The sequence below is a fragment of the Bos indicus genome, chromosome 12 (assembly GCF_029378745.1).
Source record: "Bos indicus isolate NIAB-ARS_2022 breed Sahiwal x Tharparkar chromosome 12, NIAB-ARS_B.indTharparkar_mat_pri_1.0, whole genome shotgun sequence".
In the NCBI taxonomy this organism is placed as follows: Eukaryota; Metazoa; Chordata; class Mammalia; order Artiodactyla; family Bovidae; genus Bos; species Bos indicus.
In genome coordinates, this window is record NC_091771.1 from 71,507,905 (window position 1) to 71,530,865 (window position 22,961).

Genomic DNA, 22,961 nt, shown 5'->3' on the forward strand with positions numbered 1-22,961 from the left:
GTGAGCTTAACCCACTGCCCAGGTAAGCAATAAGCAGTGAAGTCAGGGTTTGAATTCTGTGTATGTCTGTTTATTTTTTTTTAAGTTGAAGTGTGGTTCTTTACAGTGTTTCAAATGTTCAACAAAGTGATTCAATTTTATGTGTGTGTGTGTGTGTGTGTGTGTGTAAGCAAGTATATTCTTTTTCATTCTATTTTCCATTATAGGTTATTACAAAATACTGAGTATAGTTACCTGTGCTATACAATAGATCCTTGTTCTTTTTTTTTATATATATATACAGTAGTGTGTATCTGTTAATCACAAATTCCTGATTTATCCCTTCCTCCTGCTTTGCCCTTTGGTAATCTAGTTTGTTTTCTATGTTGGTGAGATTATTTCTGTTTTATAAATAAGTTCATTTATATCATCTTTTTTAGATTCTACATATAAGTGATATCATACTACATTTGTCTTTCTCTGACCTACTTGGTATGATAATCTCTAGGTCCATCCTAGAGATTACTACAAATTGCATTATTTCATTCTTCTTTATGACTGAGTAATATTCTATGTGTATGTCTTTGTGTGTATATACTGTGTATGTATATATAAATATAGTGTGTGTGTATATATATATATATATATGCATACTACTTGTAAGCACTACTTTAACAAGACATGGAAGCAACCTAAATATACATTGACAGATGAACTGATAAAGAGGTGCTTTTATCAGTTGAACAGATAAAGAGATGCTTAATGTCTTATAAGCACTATTTAACAAGACATGGAAGCAACTGATTTATCAGTTCATCTGTCAATGGACAATTAGGTTGCTTCCATGTCTTGTAAGTAGTGCTGCTGTGAACATTGGGGAGCATGTATCTTTTGAATTAGAGTTTTTGTCTTTACTGGATACATGGACAGGAGTGGGTTTGCTGGGTCATATAATAACTCTTGTGTTTTTTTTTAAGAAACTTCCATACTGTTTTCCATAATGTACCAATTTACATTCCCAATTTACCAACAGTGTATAAGGGTCCTCTTTTCTCCATACCTCCTTCACTATTTGTTTTTTGTAGGCTTTTTAATGATGGCCATTCTGTCTGATGTGAGGCAATACCTCATTGTAGTTTGGATTTGCATTTATCTAATAATTAGTGATATTGAGCATCTTTTCATGTCCCTCTTGGCCATGTGTATTTCTTATTTGGAGAAATTTCTTCTTAGGCATTCTGTCTATTTTTTGATTGAGTAGTTTGTTTTTTTGATATTGAGATTTATAAGCTATTATATATACAGACATCTGTTGCACTTCTATGCATTATCATCAAGAAAACAGAAAGAGAAATTAAGGGAAATACCCATTTATCATTGCATGAGAAAATGAACAAAAAATCTGAGAATAAACCTATTTAAGGAGGCAAAAGGAAACTGTAAGACACTGATTAAAGAAATTAAAGACAACGTGAACAGATGGAAAGATATACTATGTTCTTAAATTGGAAGTTTCAATATTGTTAAAATGACCATACTAGTCAAGGTACCCTACAAATTGAGTGCAATTCCTATCAAGTTAACAATAATATTTTTCATAAAACAAGAACAAAAAAAATTAAAATTTTTATGGAAACACAGAAAATCTTGAATACTAGAAACAGTCTTTAGAAAGAAGAACAGACCTGGCGGAATCACATGCTGTGACTTCATACCATACTACAAAAGCTACTTTAATGAAAAAGTCACTCAGTCGTGTCTGACTCTTTGCAACCCCATGGACTGTAGCCTACCAGGCTCCTCTGTCCATGGGATTTTCCAGGCAATAGTACTGGAGTGGGTTGCCATTTCCTTCTCCAGTGGATCTTCCTGACCCAGGGATGGAACCCAGGTCTCCCGCATTGTAGACAGACGCTTTACCATCTGAGCCACCAGGGAAGTCCATGGAAAGATATACCATGTTCTTAATTGGAAGTTTCAATATTGTTAAAATGACCACACTAGTCAAGGTACCCTACAAATTGAGTGCAATTCCTATCAAGTTAACAATAATATTTTTCATAAAACAAGAACAAAAAAAATTAAAATTTTTATGGAAACACAGAAAACCTTGAATACTAGAAACAGTCTTTAGAAAGAAGAACAGACCTGGAGGAATCACATGCTGTGACTTCATACCATACTACAAAAGCTACTTTAATAAAAACAGTATGATAATGGCACAGAAATCAGACATATAGATTAGTGAAATAACATAGAAAGTTCAGAAATAAACCCCCACACTTATGGTCAATTCATCTAAGACGAAGGTGAGACTATATAATACAATGGATAAATGACAGTCTCTCTAATAAGTGATGCTGGGAAATCTGGACACAACATGTAGAAGAATGAAATTAGAACATTCTATAACACCATATACAAAAATAAACTTAAAATGAATTAAAGACCTAAATGTAAGACCAGGTACTACAAAACTCCTAGAGGAAAATGCAGGCAGAATACTATTTGACATAAATCACAGTGATATTTTCTTGGTTCCATCTCCTACAGTAAAAGAAACAAAAGCAAAAATAGACAAATGAGGCCTAATGAAATTTAAAAGCTTTTGCACAGCAAAGGAAACCATAAACAGAACAAAAAACAACCTATGGAAAGGCAGAAAATACTTACAAACGATGTGACCAACAAGGAATCAATTTACAAAATATATAAGCATTGTTCAAATTTGAGGAGATTCCCAACTCCAGAACCTGAGTAGCTAACTGTTCTATTAGTGACTTCAACATGCTGTTGACTGTGATCCACAGTAAAACTGCTTCGTATTATGATTTCATGCTTGTGCAAACGTCTCTCTCTCACACACACATACACACACATACAGACACACACACGAGAAACAAAAATTTTATGAAACAATGTTATTCTTGCACTGTGCTCCAATATTTTCTATTATATATGTTATATTTTAGTTTATACAAAAGACAAAATGATGGTCACAAGCCCAAAATTGATATCATGATCCACTGACTGCACCTGCAGTTTCCAAACATGGCTCCTCATTGTCATCCCGTTGGACTGGGCTTCACTGGTCTATGTTAGCATCACTTTAGGAGCTTCATTGATGTTTCAGGTTCTCACAGTAGAGCCTATTTTCCAGTAATGGAATTAGGGTTCAGGGAGATTTGCAACATACTCTGAACCAAATAGCTAATAAACGGTAACATGTATACCTGTGGCGGATTCGTTTTGATGTTTGGCAAAACTAATACAGTGTTTGAGGTTTAAAAATAAAATAAAATTAAAAAAAAAAGATTTGTCTTTTTTTAAAAATATGTTTGTTGAATGATATTCTCATCAGATATTTTCCCATTTTTTCCTACCAACCCACTAAAAAGGATTCCCCTAACCATAACAAACATGAATATGTATAAAGCAAAACTGGAAGATACTACTTCTAATGTTATGTCTGTTATTTGGACAGTATCTGTTTAGAAACAGATTTATTCACTTATACACCATGGACTAATAAGTGTCAGGGAAAGATACTCAAAATCTCACTCCTCCCCAGCCAAGAGCCCTTTCTCTTTACAATGTCTAGCTGGCTGTGGAAGTGGAGAAAATCTGTTGGTTTGGTTAATTAAGCTACTTGTTTAAGTACCAATAGGAAGCAATGATGCCTGTGTCTCAATATCCTGATTTAGGGAACCTGGGAAGCTGAGAGCAGACTCTGTAGAGGGGGAGCTGTTTCTGTGAGTTGCCCCACTTAGGTGATCCAGGCCTGCATCATCCTACTTGGTTCCCTGCTCCCTGTGATCCTGGGAGTAGCAGTGAGCTTCCAGTGTCATCTCTCTCTCCCCCAGGCTCACCCCCATCACTGTTGACTCCACCATGAGCAGGTCAGAAGTGAGGGAGGTGTGACATCATCAAGGACCTGCATAGGAACCAGAGGCAGGGTAGTGGTGACATAGACCATCAGTCCTGGAGTCTGGTAGGGAACTTTCAGAGACAAATACTGTATTCTCAAGAAAGTACTCCTCACTTTGTGTTCACAGTTTCAGGAAAAGCAAAAATGAAACTTTTTCCTAAATAATTTCCTTAAACATAACAGGTAGATGAAGTGTATGTATCCTTTGTGCTCACAACCTGAAGTATTTAGTTAAGTATGCTCCCCATAAAGAATATCAAGGGGAGATTATATTCTGGATTAGCTGCTTATCTGAAAGGATGTGGAAAATGGATTTCAGACCCTCTTCAGATGATTCTCTGCACCAAGAGCCCCTTATGCTGTTGGCACAAAGGAAATATTTGCAGTTTAAGAGGGATTCCATACACATTCAGTATTTATGTTTGCACTGCAAGTGTTGGCACATATCAGCAGCTATCATCTTTATCCTGATTAATCAGATTCATTTTTATATTTAATAGTTTTTTTAAAACTCAAAGCAAAAACTTGGTAGTTTTTAAACAGCCCTCTCTGCTCTTTCTTATTTCCATTCTGTGAGTTTTCTGCAGTAGGTCGAAGGTGAAGGTAGAGCTGTCTCTCTGACTTCTCTGTGATTACCTGGCTTTATTTCCATTGTTTCTTGTTGAGAAAAAGAGAAAAAGAAAAAGAAAATAGGTGGATGTACTATACATTTCTTTACTGTTGTTAAGATATACACTGGAATCTAGCCTAATGCAGTTGGCCCTTTGTTCCTGACACTGAAGACTCCATTAAATCCCATGGAATTGCTTCCTGGAGCCCCTGAAGGAGGACTTTAGGGACTTAAACTCTTTTTCATTTCTTGGAAAAGAATGTTTTTGTCTGAATATGGGTGATGATTATAGCTGCTTCCCTCATAGCTCAGTTGGTAGAGAATCCACCTGCAATGGAGGAGACCCCGGATTGATTCCTGGGTCAGGAAGATCCACTGGAGAAGGGATAGGCTACCCAATCCAGGATTCTTGGGCTTCCCTATGGCTTAGCTGGTAAAGAATCCACCTGCACTGTGGGAGACCTGAGTTAGATCCCTGGGTTGAGAAGATCCCCTGGAGAAGGGAAAGGGTACCCACTCCAGTATTCTGGCCTAAAGAATTCCATGGACTGTATAGTCCATGGGGTCGCAAAGAGTCGGACATGACTGAGTGACCTTCACTCACTTTATGGGTGATGATCAGTTCATTCAGAGGGTTTAGGATTAAAAAAGAAGAAAAAGAAAACAAGATTAAAGCAACTTCATATGATTCCCACATTCTTGAAAGAGAGACACTCATTTCAGTTCAGTTCATTCGCTCAGTCATGTCTGACTCTTTGCAACCCCATGAGTCACAGCAGGCCAGGCCTCTCTGTCCATCACCAACTCCTGGAGTACACCCAGACTCACGTCCATCGAGTCAATGATACCATCCAGCCATCTCATCCTCTGTCGTCCCCTTCACCTCCTGCCCCCAATCCCTCCCAGCATCAGAGTCTTTTCCAATGAGTCAACACTTCACATGAGGTCACCAAAGTACTGGAGTTTCAGCTTTAGAATCATTCCTGCCAAAGGAATCCCAGGACTGATCTCCTTCAGAATGGACTGGTTGGATCTCCTTGCAGCCCAAGGGACTCTCAAGAGTCTTCTCCAACACCACAGTTCAAAAGCATCAATTCTTCAGCACTCAGCCTTCTTCACAGTCTAATTCTCACATCCATACATGACCACAGGAAAAACCATAGCCTTGACTAGACAAGAAATAGAGGAAACAACAGAATGGGAAAGACTAGGGATCTCTTCAAGAAAATCAGAGATACAAAAGGAACATTTCATGCAAAGATGAGCTCAATAAAGGACAGAAATGGTGTGGACCTAACAGAAGCAGAAGATATTAAGAAGAGATGGCAAGAATACACAGAAGAACTGTACAAAAAAGATCTTCATGACCAAGATAATCACAATGATGTGATCACTGACCTAGAGCCAGACATCCTGGAATGTGAAGTCAAGTGGGCCTTAGAAAGCATCACTACGAACAAAGCTAGTGGAGGTGATGGAATTCCAGTTGAACTATTCCAAATCCTGAAACATGATGCTGTGAAAGTGCTGCACTCAATATGCCAGCAAATTTGGAAAACTCAGCAGTGGCCACAGGACTGGAAAAGATCAGTTTTCATTCCAATCCCAAAGAAAGGCAATTCCAAAGAATGCTTAAACTACCACACAATTGCACTCATCTCACACGCTAGTAAAGTAATGCTCAAAATTCTCCAAGCTAGGCTTCAACAATATGTGAACCATGAACTTCCAGATGTTCAAGCTGGTTTTAGAAAAGGCAGAGGAACCAGAGATCAAATGCCAACATCCGCTGGATCATAGAAAAAGCAAGAGAGTTCCAGAAAAACATCTGTTTCTGCTTTATTGAGTATACCAAAGCCTTTGACTGTGTGAATCACAATAAACTGTGGGAAATTCTGAAAGAGACGGGAATACCAGACCACCTGATCTGCCTCTTGAGAAATTTGTATGCAGGTCAGGAAGCAACAGTTAGAACTGGACATGGAAGAACGGACTGGTTCCAAATAGGAAAAGGAGTATGTCAAGGCTGTATATTGTCACCCTGTTTATTTAACTTATATGCAGAGTACATCATGACAAACGCTGGACTGGAAGAAATACAAACTGGAATCAAGATTGCCAGGAGAAATATCAATAACCTCAGATATGCAGATGACACCACCCTTATGGCAGAATGTGAAGAGGAACTCAAAAGCCTCTTGATGAAAGTGAAAGTGGAGAGTGAAAAAGTTGGCTTAAAGCTCAACATTCAGAAAACAAAGATCATGGCATCCGGTCCCACCACTTCATGGGAAATAGATGGGGAAACAGTGCAAACACTGTCAGACTTTATTTTTCTGGGCTCCAAAATCACTGCAGATGGTGACTGCAGTCATGAAATTAAAAGACACTTACTCCTTGGATGGAAAGTTGTGACCAACCTAGATAGCATATTCAAAAGCAGAGACATTACTTTGCCAAGAAAGATTCGTCTAGTCAAGGCTATGGTTTTTCCTGTGGTCATGTATGGATGTGAGAGTTGGACTGTGAAGAAGGCTGAGTGCCAAAGAATTGATGCTTTTGAACTGTGGTGTTGGAGAAGACTCTTGAAAGTCCCTTGGGCTGCAAGGAGATCCAACCAGTCCATTCTGAAGGAGATCAGCCCTGAGATTTCTTTGGAAGGAATGACGCTAAAGCTGAAACTCCAGTACTTTGGTGACCTCATGCGAAGTGTTGACTCATTGGAAAAGACTCTGATGCTGGGAGGGATTGGGGGCAGGAGGAGAACGGGATGACAGAAGATGAGATGGCTGGATGGCATCGCTGACTCGATGGACGTGAGTCTGAGTGAACTCCGGGAGTTGGTGATGGACAGGGAGGCCTGGCGTGCTGGGATTCATGGGGTCACAAAGAGTCGGACATGACTGAGCAACTGATCTGATCTGACCTAACTAGATAAACCTTTGTTGGCAAAGTAATATCTCTGCTTTTGAATATGCTATCTAGTTGGTCATAACTTTCCTTCCAAGGAGTAAGCATCTTTTAATTTCATGGCTGCAGTCACCATCTGCAGTGATTTTGGAGCCCCAAAAAATAAAGTCTGACACTGTTTCCACTGTTTCCCCATCTATTTCCCATGAAGGGATGGAACCAGATGCCATGATATTCATTTTCTGAATGTTGAGCTTTAAGCCAACTTTTTCACTCTACCCCTTAAATAAGGTGCTCAGATTAGAAATGAAAATGTAGCCTTTCTACTCAGATTAAAAATGAAAACATAGCCTTTATACATTTTACAAAGGAAGCCTCAGTGGTAGATACACTTGAAAATATACTTCAGTGGAATGCAGTTTCCTGATTTGGGACTGACATGATCAGGGTACAGTGCTGTGCTTCATCTGCTTTGTTTGTAACCACTTGTATGTTTTTTGCCTTCATCCCAGGTCTTTTTAAGCCTCTGAAGGCTAGTGGTTAGGTTTCTTTGTAAGATAATGAGAGGTTCGTCTTCTAGCACCCTCTACAAAGGGTCTAGTATGATCGCTGTACTACATTAAATGTTCTGATTCAGAGTGGCCATTTTTGGGTCACACACTGTCTTTCCACTCATATGGTTCACTAGACCCAGGGTAGATAAGGTGCCACTGGGGAAGCTAGAAGAAGATTTGAGGAGCTGTGGGGACTACAGAAAGTTTTGTTCTCTCTGGGCAGCAGCAGCCAGGAGTCTTCAAAGTCTACTGATATACTAAAACAGACAAAAGTGGCCCATCACCAAGTGGGTGCTCAGGCCCAGTACTACCAATGTCAGTAGTATGTTTTTTTTACAGAGCACAAGGTAAGAGGTGGGGAGAGAGTGGGGCAGGAGAGCCTGAGTGACACTGTGTTGTCAGTTAATTTCTCTACGCACATTCAATATGAACTTGTATTATATTAGTAACAAAGGAAACAATTACTACGGAATATAGCACAAATGATAAATTTAAATAGTGTAAACTTTAAACCATGATGAAAAACAGTTTTGAATCTAATGCTCCACTTAAAATATTACATTGAATAAGTGTCTGTTTTCCTGACTCTGTGGTGCCAGTTGTGCAAGAGTGTGCTCAGTCGTGTCCAGCTCTTTGTGACCCCATGGACTGTACCCCATCAGGCTCCTCTGTCTATGGGATTCTCCAGGCAAAACTACTGGATAGGTGTTCCCTTCTCCAGGGGATTTTCCTGACTCAAGGTTCCAATCCACATCTCCTACATTGTGGATTCTTTACCTGTTGAGCTGCTTACTCTTATTATATGAGGTTTAATTGTGTACCTTCAGAAAAAATGCAAGAGACAATAAATAGTGTATATTTACATGTAGGTTGTGTGTCCTACCATAAATCTCTACACTGTTCTGCCTGCACTTATTTATAAGATTAATTTCTTAACTTTATTGCTTAGAGGTGGGTAATTTAATATCTATCAGAAATGATCATTCATTTGACCCTTATTTGCCCTTGCGGTATATGTTTACTGTGGGCACATTTATTACCTTTTGAAGATAATGGTTTCTTATTTGGCAAATGTTGGAAGTAGAATGAGTAGAAACTGAAATGAACACTATGCATAAAACACTGACATATTAAAACAGATTGATCAAAAATTGCCTGCCAGCTTTAAAGAAAAATATAACTTCAATCAGTTAAACTTTTAATTAGTCATTCTTTTTATTCAGCAAGTTTCGATTAAAACTTTACTGATTTTGAAATGTCTTAGCAAAGAGAAATAGTCTTATTTACTAAACTATATCTTCCATTTAATACTGCAAAATAAACGTTCATAATTCTCAATATATCCTTTTAGATTGATGGTATAGACTTGAGTGGGGACCCTTATTACAATGGGAAATGCTTAATTTCTGTTTTTTGTATGACATTCAGCAGTGGTTTGGTGATAATTAGCAGAACCTCCTTAAGGCCTACGTAGTGTCTGAGGGCTCTGATAAAAGCTCAGTCTGAAGCAGCTGCAGGCACTGGTCAGGGGCTCAGAAGTGAGGGACTCCTCTTTCTGCAAAGAATCCTGCTTTAGTCCCCTAGTCTTTAAAGAACTTCATCCCCTTCAAAGAGTGTTCCCAAGAGAAGAAGGTGAGGGAGGTGACAATAAAAAGAGGCTCTAATTATGTAATTGGTGACTGAATTTTAAATGAGGACACTGTGCCTGTTCTCCTGAATCACCAAAACTGCCCTTCACAAATGTGCTAATACTGTGACACTTTTCATTGTTTAAGGAAGGAAGAAAGGTCTTTAAAAAATAAGCTGAGGTGGGAGGGGGGTTCAGGATGGGGAACATGTGTATACCCATGGCAGATGCATGTTGATGTAAGGCAAAACCAATACAATATTGTAAAGTAAAAAAAAATAAAATATATAAAAATAAAAATGATAAATAATAAGAACTTAAAAAAATAATAAGCTGATTTTTTTCATAGACTATCTTAGATAGCACTTTAATAGACTATATTTTGAAAACCAGGTTGATGCTTCATACCTTAGATGTCTTAACAGGATGTGAATTTGCTTTATGAGAGGAACCTGAGAGAAAAAGTGTTCAGGTCGTGTAAGCCAGGATGAGCAAAGCATTCTTGTCATCATTGTAAGCAGAGAGACCACATCTCACTTTTCCCAATTGAGCTCAAAGCTGGTTGCTTAAGCTGGCCTTTTTCAAGCCCTTTATCTCCTCAAACACAAATGCTTGAAAAGTCTCTTGTTTTGGGCCCCAGAGTAAAATCCTGCCATAGTTTAGATCCTTGGAGGGAAGGTGGAGGAGAGTCAGAGGAAAGGGGGGAATATCACAGACCAGTTTCCTCTCTCCTGGTGACGTCATTTGTGTAAATCTAATGGAAACAGCTAAAGGAAGAGAAATTGCCTGCATGTTGCAATCTTACAAAGAATAAAACGTTTTCTAAAAATCTGAAGTAGAATGATGATTATTCCCTGACAAGGAACTCTTACCATTGCTTAGATGGTTATTTAGTCTTTGATCCTAAATTCCAGAGTTTTAAAGGAGGCCTTAAATGTGGTTCTTGTGATTTTTCAGTTCAATTCAGTAACCATTTTGAAACATCCTGTGACCAGTGATTTTCAGTGCTTTAGAAGCATATTGGCTGTTTGCTCAACAATGTGCAAATGTAGCTCCCCTTATAATGTCTTTTTAATTTTGGATTCTACTTAGGGGTACATCTTTTTTTGATGGCCTACCATGTGTTTTCTGCATCCATTTCTCTCTTACAAGACTTAAAACTAAGACAATAGGGAAAGAGGATGTGGGAGGCGCTCCGAGTGACATTCTTCTTCATGGCTGGAGTGAAGAATTATCTATATTCATTTTCCTTCTCAGGCTTTTGTGAAATGATGAGGAACAGAACAGCTCTAAGTCCAGGCAGGAATTGAACATGGTGATTCTGATCAGTTCCCGGGCACTTGTGGAAGAATCAAGTCTCCTCTTATTCCTACACGTGTGCATCCCCTTGTTCTGCCCCCTTCGTTGAAAAGAGCCAGTTGGGCTCTTCTCTGCTGCTCATATTTTATGTCCTCGCTTACTAGAGCCTTCCATAAGAAACTTAAATGGCCTACATGAGCTTATGTACAAGATTCTCTCTTAAACACAGAATGAAAGAAAAGAAAGAAAATCAAGTCGCTCAGTCATGTCCAACTCTTTGTGACCCCATGGACTGTAGCCTGCCAGGCTTCTCCATCCATGGGATTTTCCAAGCAAAAACATTGGAGTGGGCTGCCATTTCCTTCTCCAGGGGATCTACCCAACCTAGGAATTGAACCTGGATCTCCCATATTGCAGGCAGACTCTTAACATCTGAGCCACAAGAAGAGGGATGCATTTCCAGAGTAATTTACCTGTGGCTCCTCCTAAAATAGATGAATAAAAGGAGCTATTAAATTAAAATAATATTATTATGACACAGGTCACAGTGGGTTTTAGGTCCTCCTGGCTTTGAAGTTAGTAACGAGGCTCTCTGAGGTGTTCTGTGCTGATGTACAGGTGAGAGAATGTGGGACCAGCTGGTGCAGGATCACAGAATCTCTCTCCATGGACAGAGGAGCCACAGGCCCCAGGAGCTGACTTCTCTTTGCATGTGTGGGGATGTTCATTCACACCTATTGAGAGAGTCCCCATCCCAGAATACTGTTTTACCAAATGGAGAAAATATCCTAGTTTATTCTTCATTGCAATGTGAAAATAGTTCACAATTTTGCTTTGAGGCACAAACCTCAACTAATCATGCTTTTGATGTTTCCCAGCATCACACCAGGATTGACAGTTAATTTATGTAAATCTTGATGTAAAGTTTCTCAAATAATTATATCATCATTTTGTGTGTGTGTTTAAGTAGATGTTCATTACCAGGAAGGTATTTAAAACAAATAGACAAACAGATCTTCCTTTCTATTCTTCAGTTTCTTTCTTAATATGAAAAAGCTTCTTCAACACTACCTTCTGTTAGTGTTCAATAGTCCAGAGGATATTTAGTAGCATGCTTTGTACAATGGAAAATTATTTTAGAGATACTATTTTGTAAATATACATTTGAAACCTTATTATTAATGATCACAGTGAATTTTGATATTTTATATTTTATTTCTGTCCTGTAAGCACTGGAATAAAATGAAAAGAGGTTAAGGTAAAAACATTCACTATTTTGTTGCATTTAGGAACCTGTTTTATTTACTGGAACAATGAGGGAAAATCTGGATCCCTTTAATGAGCATATGGATGTGGAACTGTGGAAAGTCTTAGAAGAGGTAATTTATTAAATGTAATGTGTAAGTATGAGTATATGTGTATATACATTTTTAACATTGCAGGTAATTAAAGGGAGCTTATCAGTTTAACTGACTTTGTTTACCTCCTAGGAAAATTCTGATGACATGAGTGCACTTAAAATGTGTGTATTGATGATGGTGATGAAAACCAACAATATAATGCTTCATGTTTCTGTTTTTGCTTTTTCCCTAATACTGTGAGCAACTAGATACATTATCTTGTCCTTAGCAGAACACTAAATTAGATGTTAAAGCAGTGGGATCAAATTCCACTAGTGACCTGGTGAATTAATTACCCTAATTACCCTCCAATGTTCATTTTATTCCTCTGGTCTTAGGAAACATCCATGATGTGGAGACAATAGTAATTTTTCATTATTAACTTAAAAATGTGACAGATTATACCAATAAAATGCTATGCAGTTTCACAGGAAAGTGTTTATAAAGATAGAATATATAACTGGAATGTGCTAATGATTATTTATTGGTGATTATGCCATTTTAATGCTGTAGCATGAATGCAGCTAACAGAACCCTAGAGTGTTTGCTTACTTTTTATGTGGACAGGTTCATTTCTAGAGAATTTTCTGTTATTTGTATCATGTTCTCCCTTTCCCCACTTCTTTGAATTTCCTTACCATTGAATGAAAAAAAAAATTGACTATTAAGTTTCCATTGCCTTGTGTATTTTAATACAAAGTACTTTGTATATTTTCCCTTGTTTTACAAATCAGTTCTACTGATGGCAGAAAGTCCAGATATCTAAACAGTAGACAGACTTCTAATTTCTCATAGAACCTAGCTCAGTCTTGTGCTTTTAAAAAATAAGCATGTGCATTCTTATACACTAACAATGAAAGGTCTGAGAGATTAAGAAAATAATCCCATTTACTATTGCAACAAAAAGAATAAAATACCTAAGAATAAACCCACCTAAGGAGGCAAAAGACCTGTACTCAGAACACTATAAGATACTGACAAGGGAAACCAAATATGACACAACCAGATGGAGGGATATACCATGTTCTTGGGCTGGAAGAATCAATATTGTGAAAATGACTATACTACCCAAAGCAATCTACAGGTTCAGTACAATCCCTATCAGAAAAATCCAATGACATTTTTCATAGAATTAGAGCCCCAAATTTTACAATTTGTATGGAAACACAAAAAACCTCAAATAGTCAAAGCACTCTTGAGAAAGAAAAATTAAGCTGGAGAAATCAGGTTCCCTGATTTAAGATACTGAGTTGGCCAAAAAGTTTGTTACATAAAATGTTATGGGAAAACCTAAATGAATTTTTTGGTCAACTCACTACAGAGCTGCAGTACTCTAGATGTATGGCACTGGCACAAAGACAGAAACATAAATCAATGGAACAGGCTAGAGAGCCCAGAGATGAACTCACAGATAGTCACCAAATCTATAACAAAGGAGGCAAGAATGTGCAATGGAGAAAAGACGGTCTTTTCTCTTTTCAATGGAGAAAAGACAGTCTCTTCAAAAAGACAGCCTCTTCCCAGCTGCTGGGAAAACTGGACAGCTACATGTAAAAGAATGAAATGAGAATACTCCCTAATACCATATACAGAAATAAACTCAAAATGATTTAAAGACTGAATGTAAGACCAGACACTATAATACTCTTAGAGGAAAATAGGAAAAATACATTTTGACATGAAAAAATAACTGCTAGATGTTTTATTGATCTTTTCATTTCAGAGAAGTGCGGTGTATTTCTTTTAAAAAAATTTCTACTGTGCAAATCTGAGTGACCAATTGTTCGTGATGTTTTGAGTTGTTGTGTGTGCCATTTAGAGTCACCCTTCCAGGGAAGCTCTGAAACCTGTAAAAGGTAGGCGAGCCTTGACTATAAGCAGGCAGATTTGGAGGTCTGACAATGTCCATCCAGTAATTCTGGTTTCTGAAGGATGTAAGCACACAGTCTTTACACACCCACCCTGCTTTCCAGCAACTGTGGGGATTTTATTTTCCTAAGTTGGGCCAATTGCTTCACTTTTTCCTGCCTGAAAAGAATTACACCTCTGATTTCATTTAAGTTTGTGAGTCTTTTACAGTGCAATTCTAAAGAGAAGAGGTGGGGAGATTAGTTAACCATCAAATGTGAAAAACAAGAAAGGATGATCTGCTGATCTTGAACTCACAGGACTATTTAATGGTGAAATTATGACATCTTAAAAAAAAGGAAGTACTAGTTAATTATTTTCCTATTTGTTTCCAAGTTTGAGATCTTTTTTTCATGGATTCTCAGGTAGCAAAATTAGTCTAGAATTTCAGAACATATTGTTCCATGGACAGAGGGTCAATGCTAATCTAAATTCTAAAAATGATGAGGTGGTACAAGTGGTAGATAATACTAAGATCTACCCTTATTTAAAGTACATTTGGAGGTTTCTATAAAAATAAATAAATATGAGTTTATTTCAAGAGTGAAGTGTGTGGTTTAGATGTATTGCTTCTGGGATTGACCATGTTAGCTTTAGTGATAATGCTTGGAGAAATCATCCCATCATTGTGTTTCTCTAGGAATTGCTTCTTTATGACTGTTTTAAAGAAAACCTACCAAATCTTTCATTGAAAAACATACAAATGTGATAAATCATTCCTAGAGAAAAAGAATAATGGGATGATTAATCACTCTAAGTGCATGCATGTGCATGCTCAGTCATGTCTGACTCTTTGCGACCCCCTATGTAACTATACTCCGCCAGAAACATCTGTCCATGGAGTTTTCCAGACAAGAAATACTGGAGTGGATGGCCATTTCCTATTCCAGGAATCTTCCCAAACCAGGAATCAAACTCACGTATCTTGCATCTCCTGCACTGGCAGGAGGATTCTTTATCCCTGCACCACCTGGGAAGCCCATCACTCTAAGAGGTATCACTAAATCAGTGAGATCAATTTTTAAGTGAAATCAAAACCCTAGTTACTAGTTTATAAATGATGCCAAACTGGACATGTGAACCCAAACTCACAGAGTTGGCCTGAGAGTGAGTAGGAGGAAACCACTATGTTTCCTCTTTTAAAGTCCTCTAGTTCTATTTCTTCCTTCTTCCTTGGGAGAGGTGGACATTCAGAAGGGATACAGTCCTGTGGATGCTGCCTGTCTCATCTTGGTTACTTTTCAAAATATGCTGAAAATACATTTTTCATATACTGAAAACTAAATAACTTACTATAAACTGACAAAAATTCATCAGAAATTAGTGCTGATTGGGGTGCAAAGGCAACTCCACAAATGTAACAGGAATGTACCTGAAAATGAAGCACTTTATCAAAGGTTAAAAGATCACAGTAGATAAAACTCTCAAAATGAATCATTGAAGTCTTGCTTCTAAAAACAAAAACAAAACAGCTTAGATTCTAGGATATGGAATTAAGTATATGGGCTATTACATCAAAACTGGGAAGAAAGCACGCAGTCAAATGGTCAACACTGATAGTATCTTTATTAGGACAGAAGTATGTCTCATATGTCCATATAGTCAAAACTATGGTGTTTCCAGTAGTCACGGATGGATGTGAAAGTTGGACCATAAGGAAGGCTGAATTGATGCTTTTGAACTGTGGTGCTGGAGAAGACTCTTGAGAGTCCCATGGAGAGCATGGAGATCAAACCAGTCAATCCTAAAAGAAATCAACTCAATATATATTGGAAGGACTGCTGCTGAAGCTAAAGCTGCAATACTTTGGCCACCTGATGCAAAGAGCTGACTCATTGGAAAATACCCTGATGCTGGGAAATATTGAGGGCAGGAGGAGGAGAGGGAGACAGAGGATGAGATGGTTCGATGATATCATCAGCTCAATGGGCATTAGTTTTTTTTTTTTTTTTTAAACTTTACAATATTGTATTAGTTTTGCCAAATATCGAAATGAATGCGCCACAGGTGTACATGTGTTCCCCATCCTGAACCCTCCTCCCTCCTCCCTCCCCATACCATCCCTCTGGGCCGTCCCAGTGCACCAGCCCCTAGCATCCAGTAAGGAGATGGTGAAGGACAGGGAAGCCTGGTGTGCTGCAGTCTGACAAATAGTCGGACATGACTGAGCGACTGAACAACAAAATGTCTCATCACAGAGGAAAACCAAGATACAGAAATCTGGGCATCAGCAGCACGTGCATTAGGAATCACGTGGATCAGTCCTTGCTGTGGGACAGTTTATATGTCCATTTCCTGGGGCCTTATGTTTTGGTGAAGGGGCTCTCCCTCGATTTCTTTTACTGCTGGTCCTGCTCTAGTAAAACCTCTTCCCTGTCTGTTGATTGCATTTCCCTGTCTCATTCTAGCCCACATCAGCCTTTCTTTTTGAAAAGTAAGAAGGTTCCACAAAATATAGAAACTATCTGACATCTATGTTGACTGCCTGTGAGGGGTGCTGGTGCCTGGTTGGTATATACAGTACATTTAGTAGATTATTTTGAAAATGTTTAAGGTGATAGAGTGCCTTACATTTCAGTTTATTATTTTTCAATTTTGCTATATTCTATTTTTTCCCAAGCTCAAAAACAATCTGAAGTATTCTGTACTGAGATTATAGTTTTTTTAATTAATTTATTTTTTTAATTGAAGGAAAATTGCTGTACAGAATTTTGTTGTTTTCTGTCAAACATCAACAAGAATTAACCATAGGCACACCCATGTCCTATCCCTCCTGGACCTCATTCCCATCTCCTTCCCCATCCCATCCTTCTAGATTGTTATAGAGCCCCTGTTTTAATTCCCTGAGTCATAATATTATTTGATCCATTTTCCTTAAGTAATAACTTTTTCAGTGCTTTCCACTGTTTAAAGTGTGATGTTATGATATCTTGGAGCCAGTTAATTGTTATAACAATACATTCCTTTTACACTTATTCTTAATAAGAAAATAGTGTTATATAAAATTATTTATCTATATGGATTTATTTTCTAATTTATAGGAACGGACATGTCACACAAGGAGATTCACTTATGCCTTCATTCATACAGCCAACAAATATCTTCTGAGAGCTTGTTAGACAGGCAGTGTTACAGATTCTGGGGCTATCAGTCATCAAGAGACAAAGTCTCTGCCCTGTTGGAGCTTAAATTCTCTTGGAGAAGATGGAAAACAAGCCTGTGCATATGTAACAAGGTCTCAATGCTGATACATGCAAAGGAAGAAAATGGAGCAGAACGTGAAGAGGCACTGCTGCTGCTGCTAAGTCGCTTCAGTCGTGTCCGACTCTGTGCGACCCCATAGATGGCAGCCCACCAGGCTCTGCCATCCCTGGGATTCTCCAGGCAAGAACACTGGAGTGGGTTGCCATTTCCTTCTCCAGTGTATGAAAGTGAAATGTGAAAGTGAAGTCGCTCAGTCGTGTCTGACTCTTCGCAACCCCATGGACTGCAGCCCACCGGGCTCCTCCGTCCATAGGATTTTCCAGGCAAGAGTACTGGAGTGGGTTGCCATTGCCTTCTCTGGAAGAGGTGCTAGCTGAGGGCATTACTAATATTGGGCAATATCTATTGATCTGTTATAAATTCTACATGTACTGATTCATTTTATACTCTATCAATGTTAGGAGGTTGTTACTGTTATTCAGTTGCCCAGTTGTGTCTGACTCTTTGCTACCCCATGGACTGCAGCATGCCAGGCCTTCCTGGCCCTCACCATCTCCTGGAGTTTGCCCAAGTTCATGTTCATTGCATCAGTGAAGCCATTCAGCCTTGTCATCCTCTGACACTCTCTTCTTCTTCTGCCCTCAATCTTTCCCAGTATCAGGGACTTTTCCAGTGAGTTGTCTGATGGCCAGAAGACTGTAGCTTCATCTTCGGCGTCAGTTCTTCCAGTAAATATTCAGACTTGATCTCCCTTAAGATTGACTGGTTTGATGTCCTTGCTATCCAAGGGACTTTCAGAAATCTTCTCCAGCACCACACTGAAGGAATCAATTCTTTCGCATTCTGCCTTCTTTGTGGTCCAGTTCTCACAACCATATGTGACCACTGGGAAGACCATAGCCTTCACTATATGGATCTTGGTTGGCACAGTAATGTCTCTGCTTTTCAACACACTGTCTAGGTTTGTCATCATTTTCCAGCCAAGAAGCAATCATCTTCTGATTTCATGGGTGTAGTCACCATCTGTAGTGATTTTGGAGCCAAAGAAAGGGAAATTTGTCACTACTTCCACTTTTTCCCCTTCTATTTACCATGTAGTAATGGGATGTGATGCCATGATCTTAGTTTTTTTTTTTTTTTTTTTCTTTCTTTTTCTTTTTTTAGTATTTAGTCTTAAGCCTGCTCTTTCACTCTCTTCCTTCACCCTCATCAAGAGGCTCTTTAGTTCTTTGCTTTCTGCCATTAGAGTGGTATTATCTGCATATCTGAGGTTATTGATGTTTCTCTAGCCTGTCTTGATTCAGGCTTGTAACTTATCCAGCCCGGCATTCTTCATGATTTGCTCAGCATGTAGGTTAAGCAAACAGGGTGACAACAGACAGCCCTGTTGTACTCCTTTCTCTATCTTGAACCAATCAGTTATTCCATACAGGGTTCTAACTGTTGCTTCTTGACCCACATACAGGCTTCTCAGGAGACAGGTAAGATGGTTTGATAGTCCCATCTCTCTAAGAGCTTTCCACAGTTTGTCATAATCTACACGTCAAAGACTTTAACATAGTTGATTAAACAAAGATACATGTTTCTGTGAAATTCCCTTGCTTCCTCTATAATCCAGTGAATGTTGGCAATTTGATCTCTAGTTCCTCTTCCTTTTCTAAATCCATCTTAGACATCTGGAAGTTCTTGATTCACATAATGATGAAGCCTAGCATGGATGATTTTAAACATGACCTTACCAGCTTGGGAAATGAGTACAATTGATGGCTGGCACATTCTTGGTACTACCCTTCTTGGGAATTAGGATGAGGATTGACCTTTTTCAGTCCTGTGGCCGCTGCTGAGTCTTACAGATTTGCCAACATAATGAATGCAAAATCTTGATGGCATTGTCCTTTAGAGATTTGAATAGTTCTTCTGGAATTTCATTGCGTCCATTAGCTTTATTAACAGCAGTGCTTCTTAAGGCCCACTTGACTTTGCACTCCAGAATGTCTGGATCTGGGTGACTAACCATGCCATCGTAGTAATCCAGTTCACTAAGATTTTTTTTTTTTTTTTTTTTATAGTTCTTTGGTGTATTCTTTCCACCTCTTCTTGATCTCTTTAGCATTTACTAGGTCTCTGCCATTTTTATCCTTTATTGTGATCATCTTTGGGCAGAATGCTCCCTTGATGTTTCCAGTTTTCCTGAAGACATCTCTAGTCTTTCCCCTTTTGTTGTTTTCTTATGTTATTAAGCTTTGTTCATTGAAGAAGGCCTTCTTATCTCTCCTACCTATTCTTCAAAGCTCTGTGTTTAATCTGATGTACCTTTCCCTCTCTCCCTTGTTTTTCACCTCTTTTCGTTCTTCTGCTATTCAGAAAGCCTCCTCAGATAACCACTTTGCCTTCTTGCTTTTCTTTTTCTTTGGGATGGTTTGTTTGCCACCTCCTGCACAATATTATGTACTTCTGTCAATAGTTCTTCAGGCACACTGTTATCTAGATCTAGTCCCTTGAATCTATTTGTTATCTCTACTGCAAATTCGTACAGGATTTGATTTAAGTCATAAATGTCTGTCTAGTGTTTTTCATGGTTTTCTTTAGTTTAAGCCTGAATTTTGCTATGGGAGGTTGGTGATCTGAGCCATAGTCAGCTCCCAGTCTTGTTTTTGCTGATTGTGTATAGCTTCTCCATCTTCCGCTACAAAGAATGTAATCATTTTGATTTCAGTATTGACCATTTGGTGATGCCCATGTGTAAAGTTGTCTGTTGTGTTGTTGAAAAAGAGTATTTTTTTTTTTTTATGACTAGTGCATTCTCTTGGCAGAGTTCAATCAACCTTTGCCTGCTTCATTTTGTTCTCCCAGGCCAAACTTGCCTGTTACTCAAGGTATATTTTGACTTCCTACTTTTGCATTCCAATCTCTGATGATGAATAGAATATCTTTTTTAGGTGTTAGTTCTAGGAGGTCTTGGAGAAGGCAATGGCACCCCACTCCAGTACTCTTGCCTGGAAAATCTCATGGGCGGAGGAGCCTGGTAGGCTGCAGTCCATGGGGTCGCTAAGAGTTGGGCATGACTGAGTGACTTCACTTTCACTTTTCACTTTCATGCATTGGAGAAGGAAATGGCAACCCCCTCCAGTGTTCTTGCCTGGAGAATCTCAGGGACAGGGGAGCCTGGTAGGCTGCCGTCTATGGGGTTGCACAGAGTTGGACACGACTGAAGCGACTTAGCAGCTAGGAGGTCTTCTAGGTCTTCACAGAACTGATCAACTTCAGCTTTTTCAACTTTGGTAGTAGGGACATAGACTTTGATTACTGTGATGTTGAATGGCTTGCCTTGAAAACAAACTGAGATCATTCATTTTTGAGGTTGCACCCAAGTACTGTGTTTCGGACTTTTGTTGATTATGAGGGTTACTTTGTGTCTTCTATGGGATTCTTGCCCACAGTAGTAAATATAATGGCTATTTGAATTCAATTCGCCCATTCTCAACCATTTTAGTTTGCTGATTCCTAGGATGTCATTGTTTATTCTTACCATCTCCTGCTTGACCATGTCTGATTTTCCTTGATTCATGGACCTAACATTTCTGGTTCCTATACAATACTGTTCTTTGCACCATTTTATTTTACTTTCACCAACAGACACATCAACAACTGAGCATCATATTTGCTTTGGCCAAGCTGCTTCATTCATTCTGGGGCTATTGGTAATTCTTCTCTGCTCTTCCCCAGTAGCATACTGGAAGCATTAGTAATAATGGGCAATATCTATTGATCTGCTGTAAATTCTACATGTACTGATTTATTTTGTACTCTATCAATGTTATGAGGTACCAACCTTTATAATTATGGTATTATAGTCTGAGAATTTAGGAAGCTAAGGCAGAGTAAGTTTAGTAACTTGCCCAGTTGGCAGAGCTAGGTAGGACTTATGCCCAGGCTGCCTGCCTTTAATCCTCCATTTTTTTTTTTTTTTTGCTGTGCTAGTTCTTCATTGCTGCTTGCAGACGTTCTCTGCTGCTGCTGCTGCTGCTTAGTCACTTCAGTTGTGTCTGACTCTGTGCGACCCCATGGACTGCAGCCTACCAGGCTTCTCCATCCATGGGATTCTCCAGGCAAGAACACTGGAGTGGGTTGCCATTTCCTTCTCCAATGCATGAAAGTGGAAAGTGAAAGTGAAGTCGCTCAGTCGTGTCTGACTCTTAGCGACCCTGTGGACTGCAGCCTACCAGGCTCCTTCATCCATGGGATTTTCCAGGCAACAGTACTGGAGTGGGGTGACATTGCCTTCTCCCAGACTTTCTATAGCTGCAGCAAATGGACTATTGCCGGGAGCCGGCATATTGCATATTGAGTGCATATTGCATATTGCATATTGAGTGCAGCACTTTCCACAGCATCATCTTTCAGGATCTGGAATAGCTCAACTAGAATTCTATCACTGCTGGGAACAGGAGCTCCACCCATGGCAAAGGTCATGAGGAAGGATGCTTGGCATACGCAAAGGTGGGATCGAGCCTCAGGAGTCCCCCTGGAAATTCTCAAGCATCTACCCCCAAAACCAGAATCTGCCTACTTTCTGCTTTGTGCTTTCACCTACACCTCTGACTTTATGGGGGTCTGTCCCCCACTACCTCTCTCTGAAAAAAGAGTTAGCTTACAGCTCCAGTTAATAATTCCTGGGTGTGACAGTATTTAACCTACAAACTCCTTTGGATATCCTCTAGCCTGCCTGAATAGGTTTTTCCAGCCACATGTGATTGTTCAGAGCTTCCCAGCTGTGAGAGGCAGGAGATGTTCTAAATGGTCTAAACACAGATTCCTTTGAGTAGTTAAAAGATTGATTAGAAATTGTATTGGTGAAGGGTTTTTCACTTATTGGGCCAATGTTTGCTGCTAAGTCTCCATACTCCTTACCTACTGTGTCCTTGGCAATGTATTGATTGATATAATGGGTGTATAGAAATGTAAATAGTAGCCTCAATGTTTGTAACCTTGCACCCTTGAGTTAATTCTTTTCTTGATTGAGCCCACCTCACCTTTGCCCTATAGGAATGCAACTCTGTCCAATGCTTTTTTGGAGGCTGGCACCTGACTTTGGAATAATCACCTTTAGAGAAAAATAAGTTTCTTAAAATGTTAAGAGGCCTCCTGGCCAGAAGATGATGTAATTCACCTGAACTTTTGCATATGATAAGTTTGAAAGCCTGGCTTCGATTAGGACCAGGAACTGCTGTCCTTGCATGACTCCACCCCTTCCCCCATTATCCTCTATGCACAACTTAAGGTATAAAAACTACTTTGGAAAATAAAGTGCGGGCCTTGTTCACCGAAACTTGGTCTCCCCATGTCGCTCTCTCTCTCAAATTCTGGCTGAGTCTCCATCTGGAGCACAGAACCCGCCATGCTTGCTAATTATGCCTGGGCTTCTAAGATCCGACCGGGGAGGCCTCAATGTCTCCTCTCCTTCGGGAGAATGGAAGGACGCCTGCGGCCTACGTAAGTGGTGCAAACTTCTTGTCTTGAAGTTTTATTGGTCTCCCGCGTA

At 39.2% G+C, this 22,961-nt stretch overlaps 1 protein-coding gene across 1 annotated transcript in view; it reads left to right on the top strand.

Moving 5' to 3' along the window:
• The window catches only part of LOC109567082 (ATP-binding cassette sub-family C member 4-like), a 171,231-nt gene that overhangs the window by 133,350 nt on the left and 14,920 nt on the right, over positions 1 to 22,961 (top strand). Inside the window, 1 exon segment of the mRNA XM_070799964.1 lies at positions 12,197 to 12,286. Coding sequence (XP_070656065.1) covers positions 12,197 to 12,286 — 90 coding nt within the window.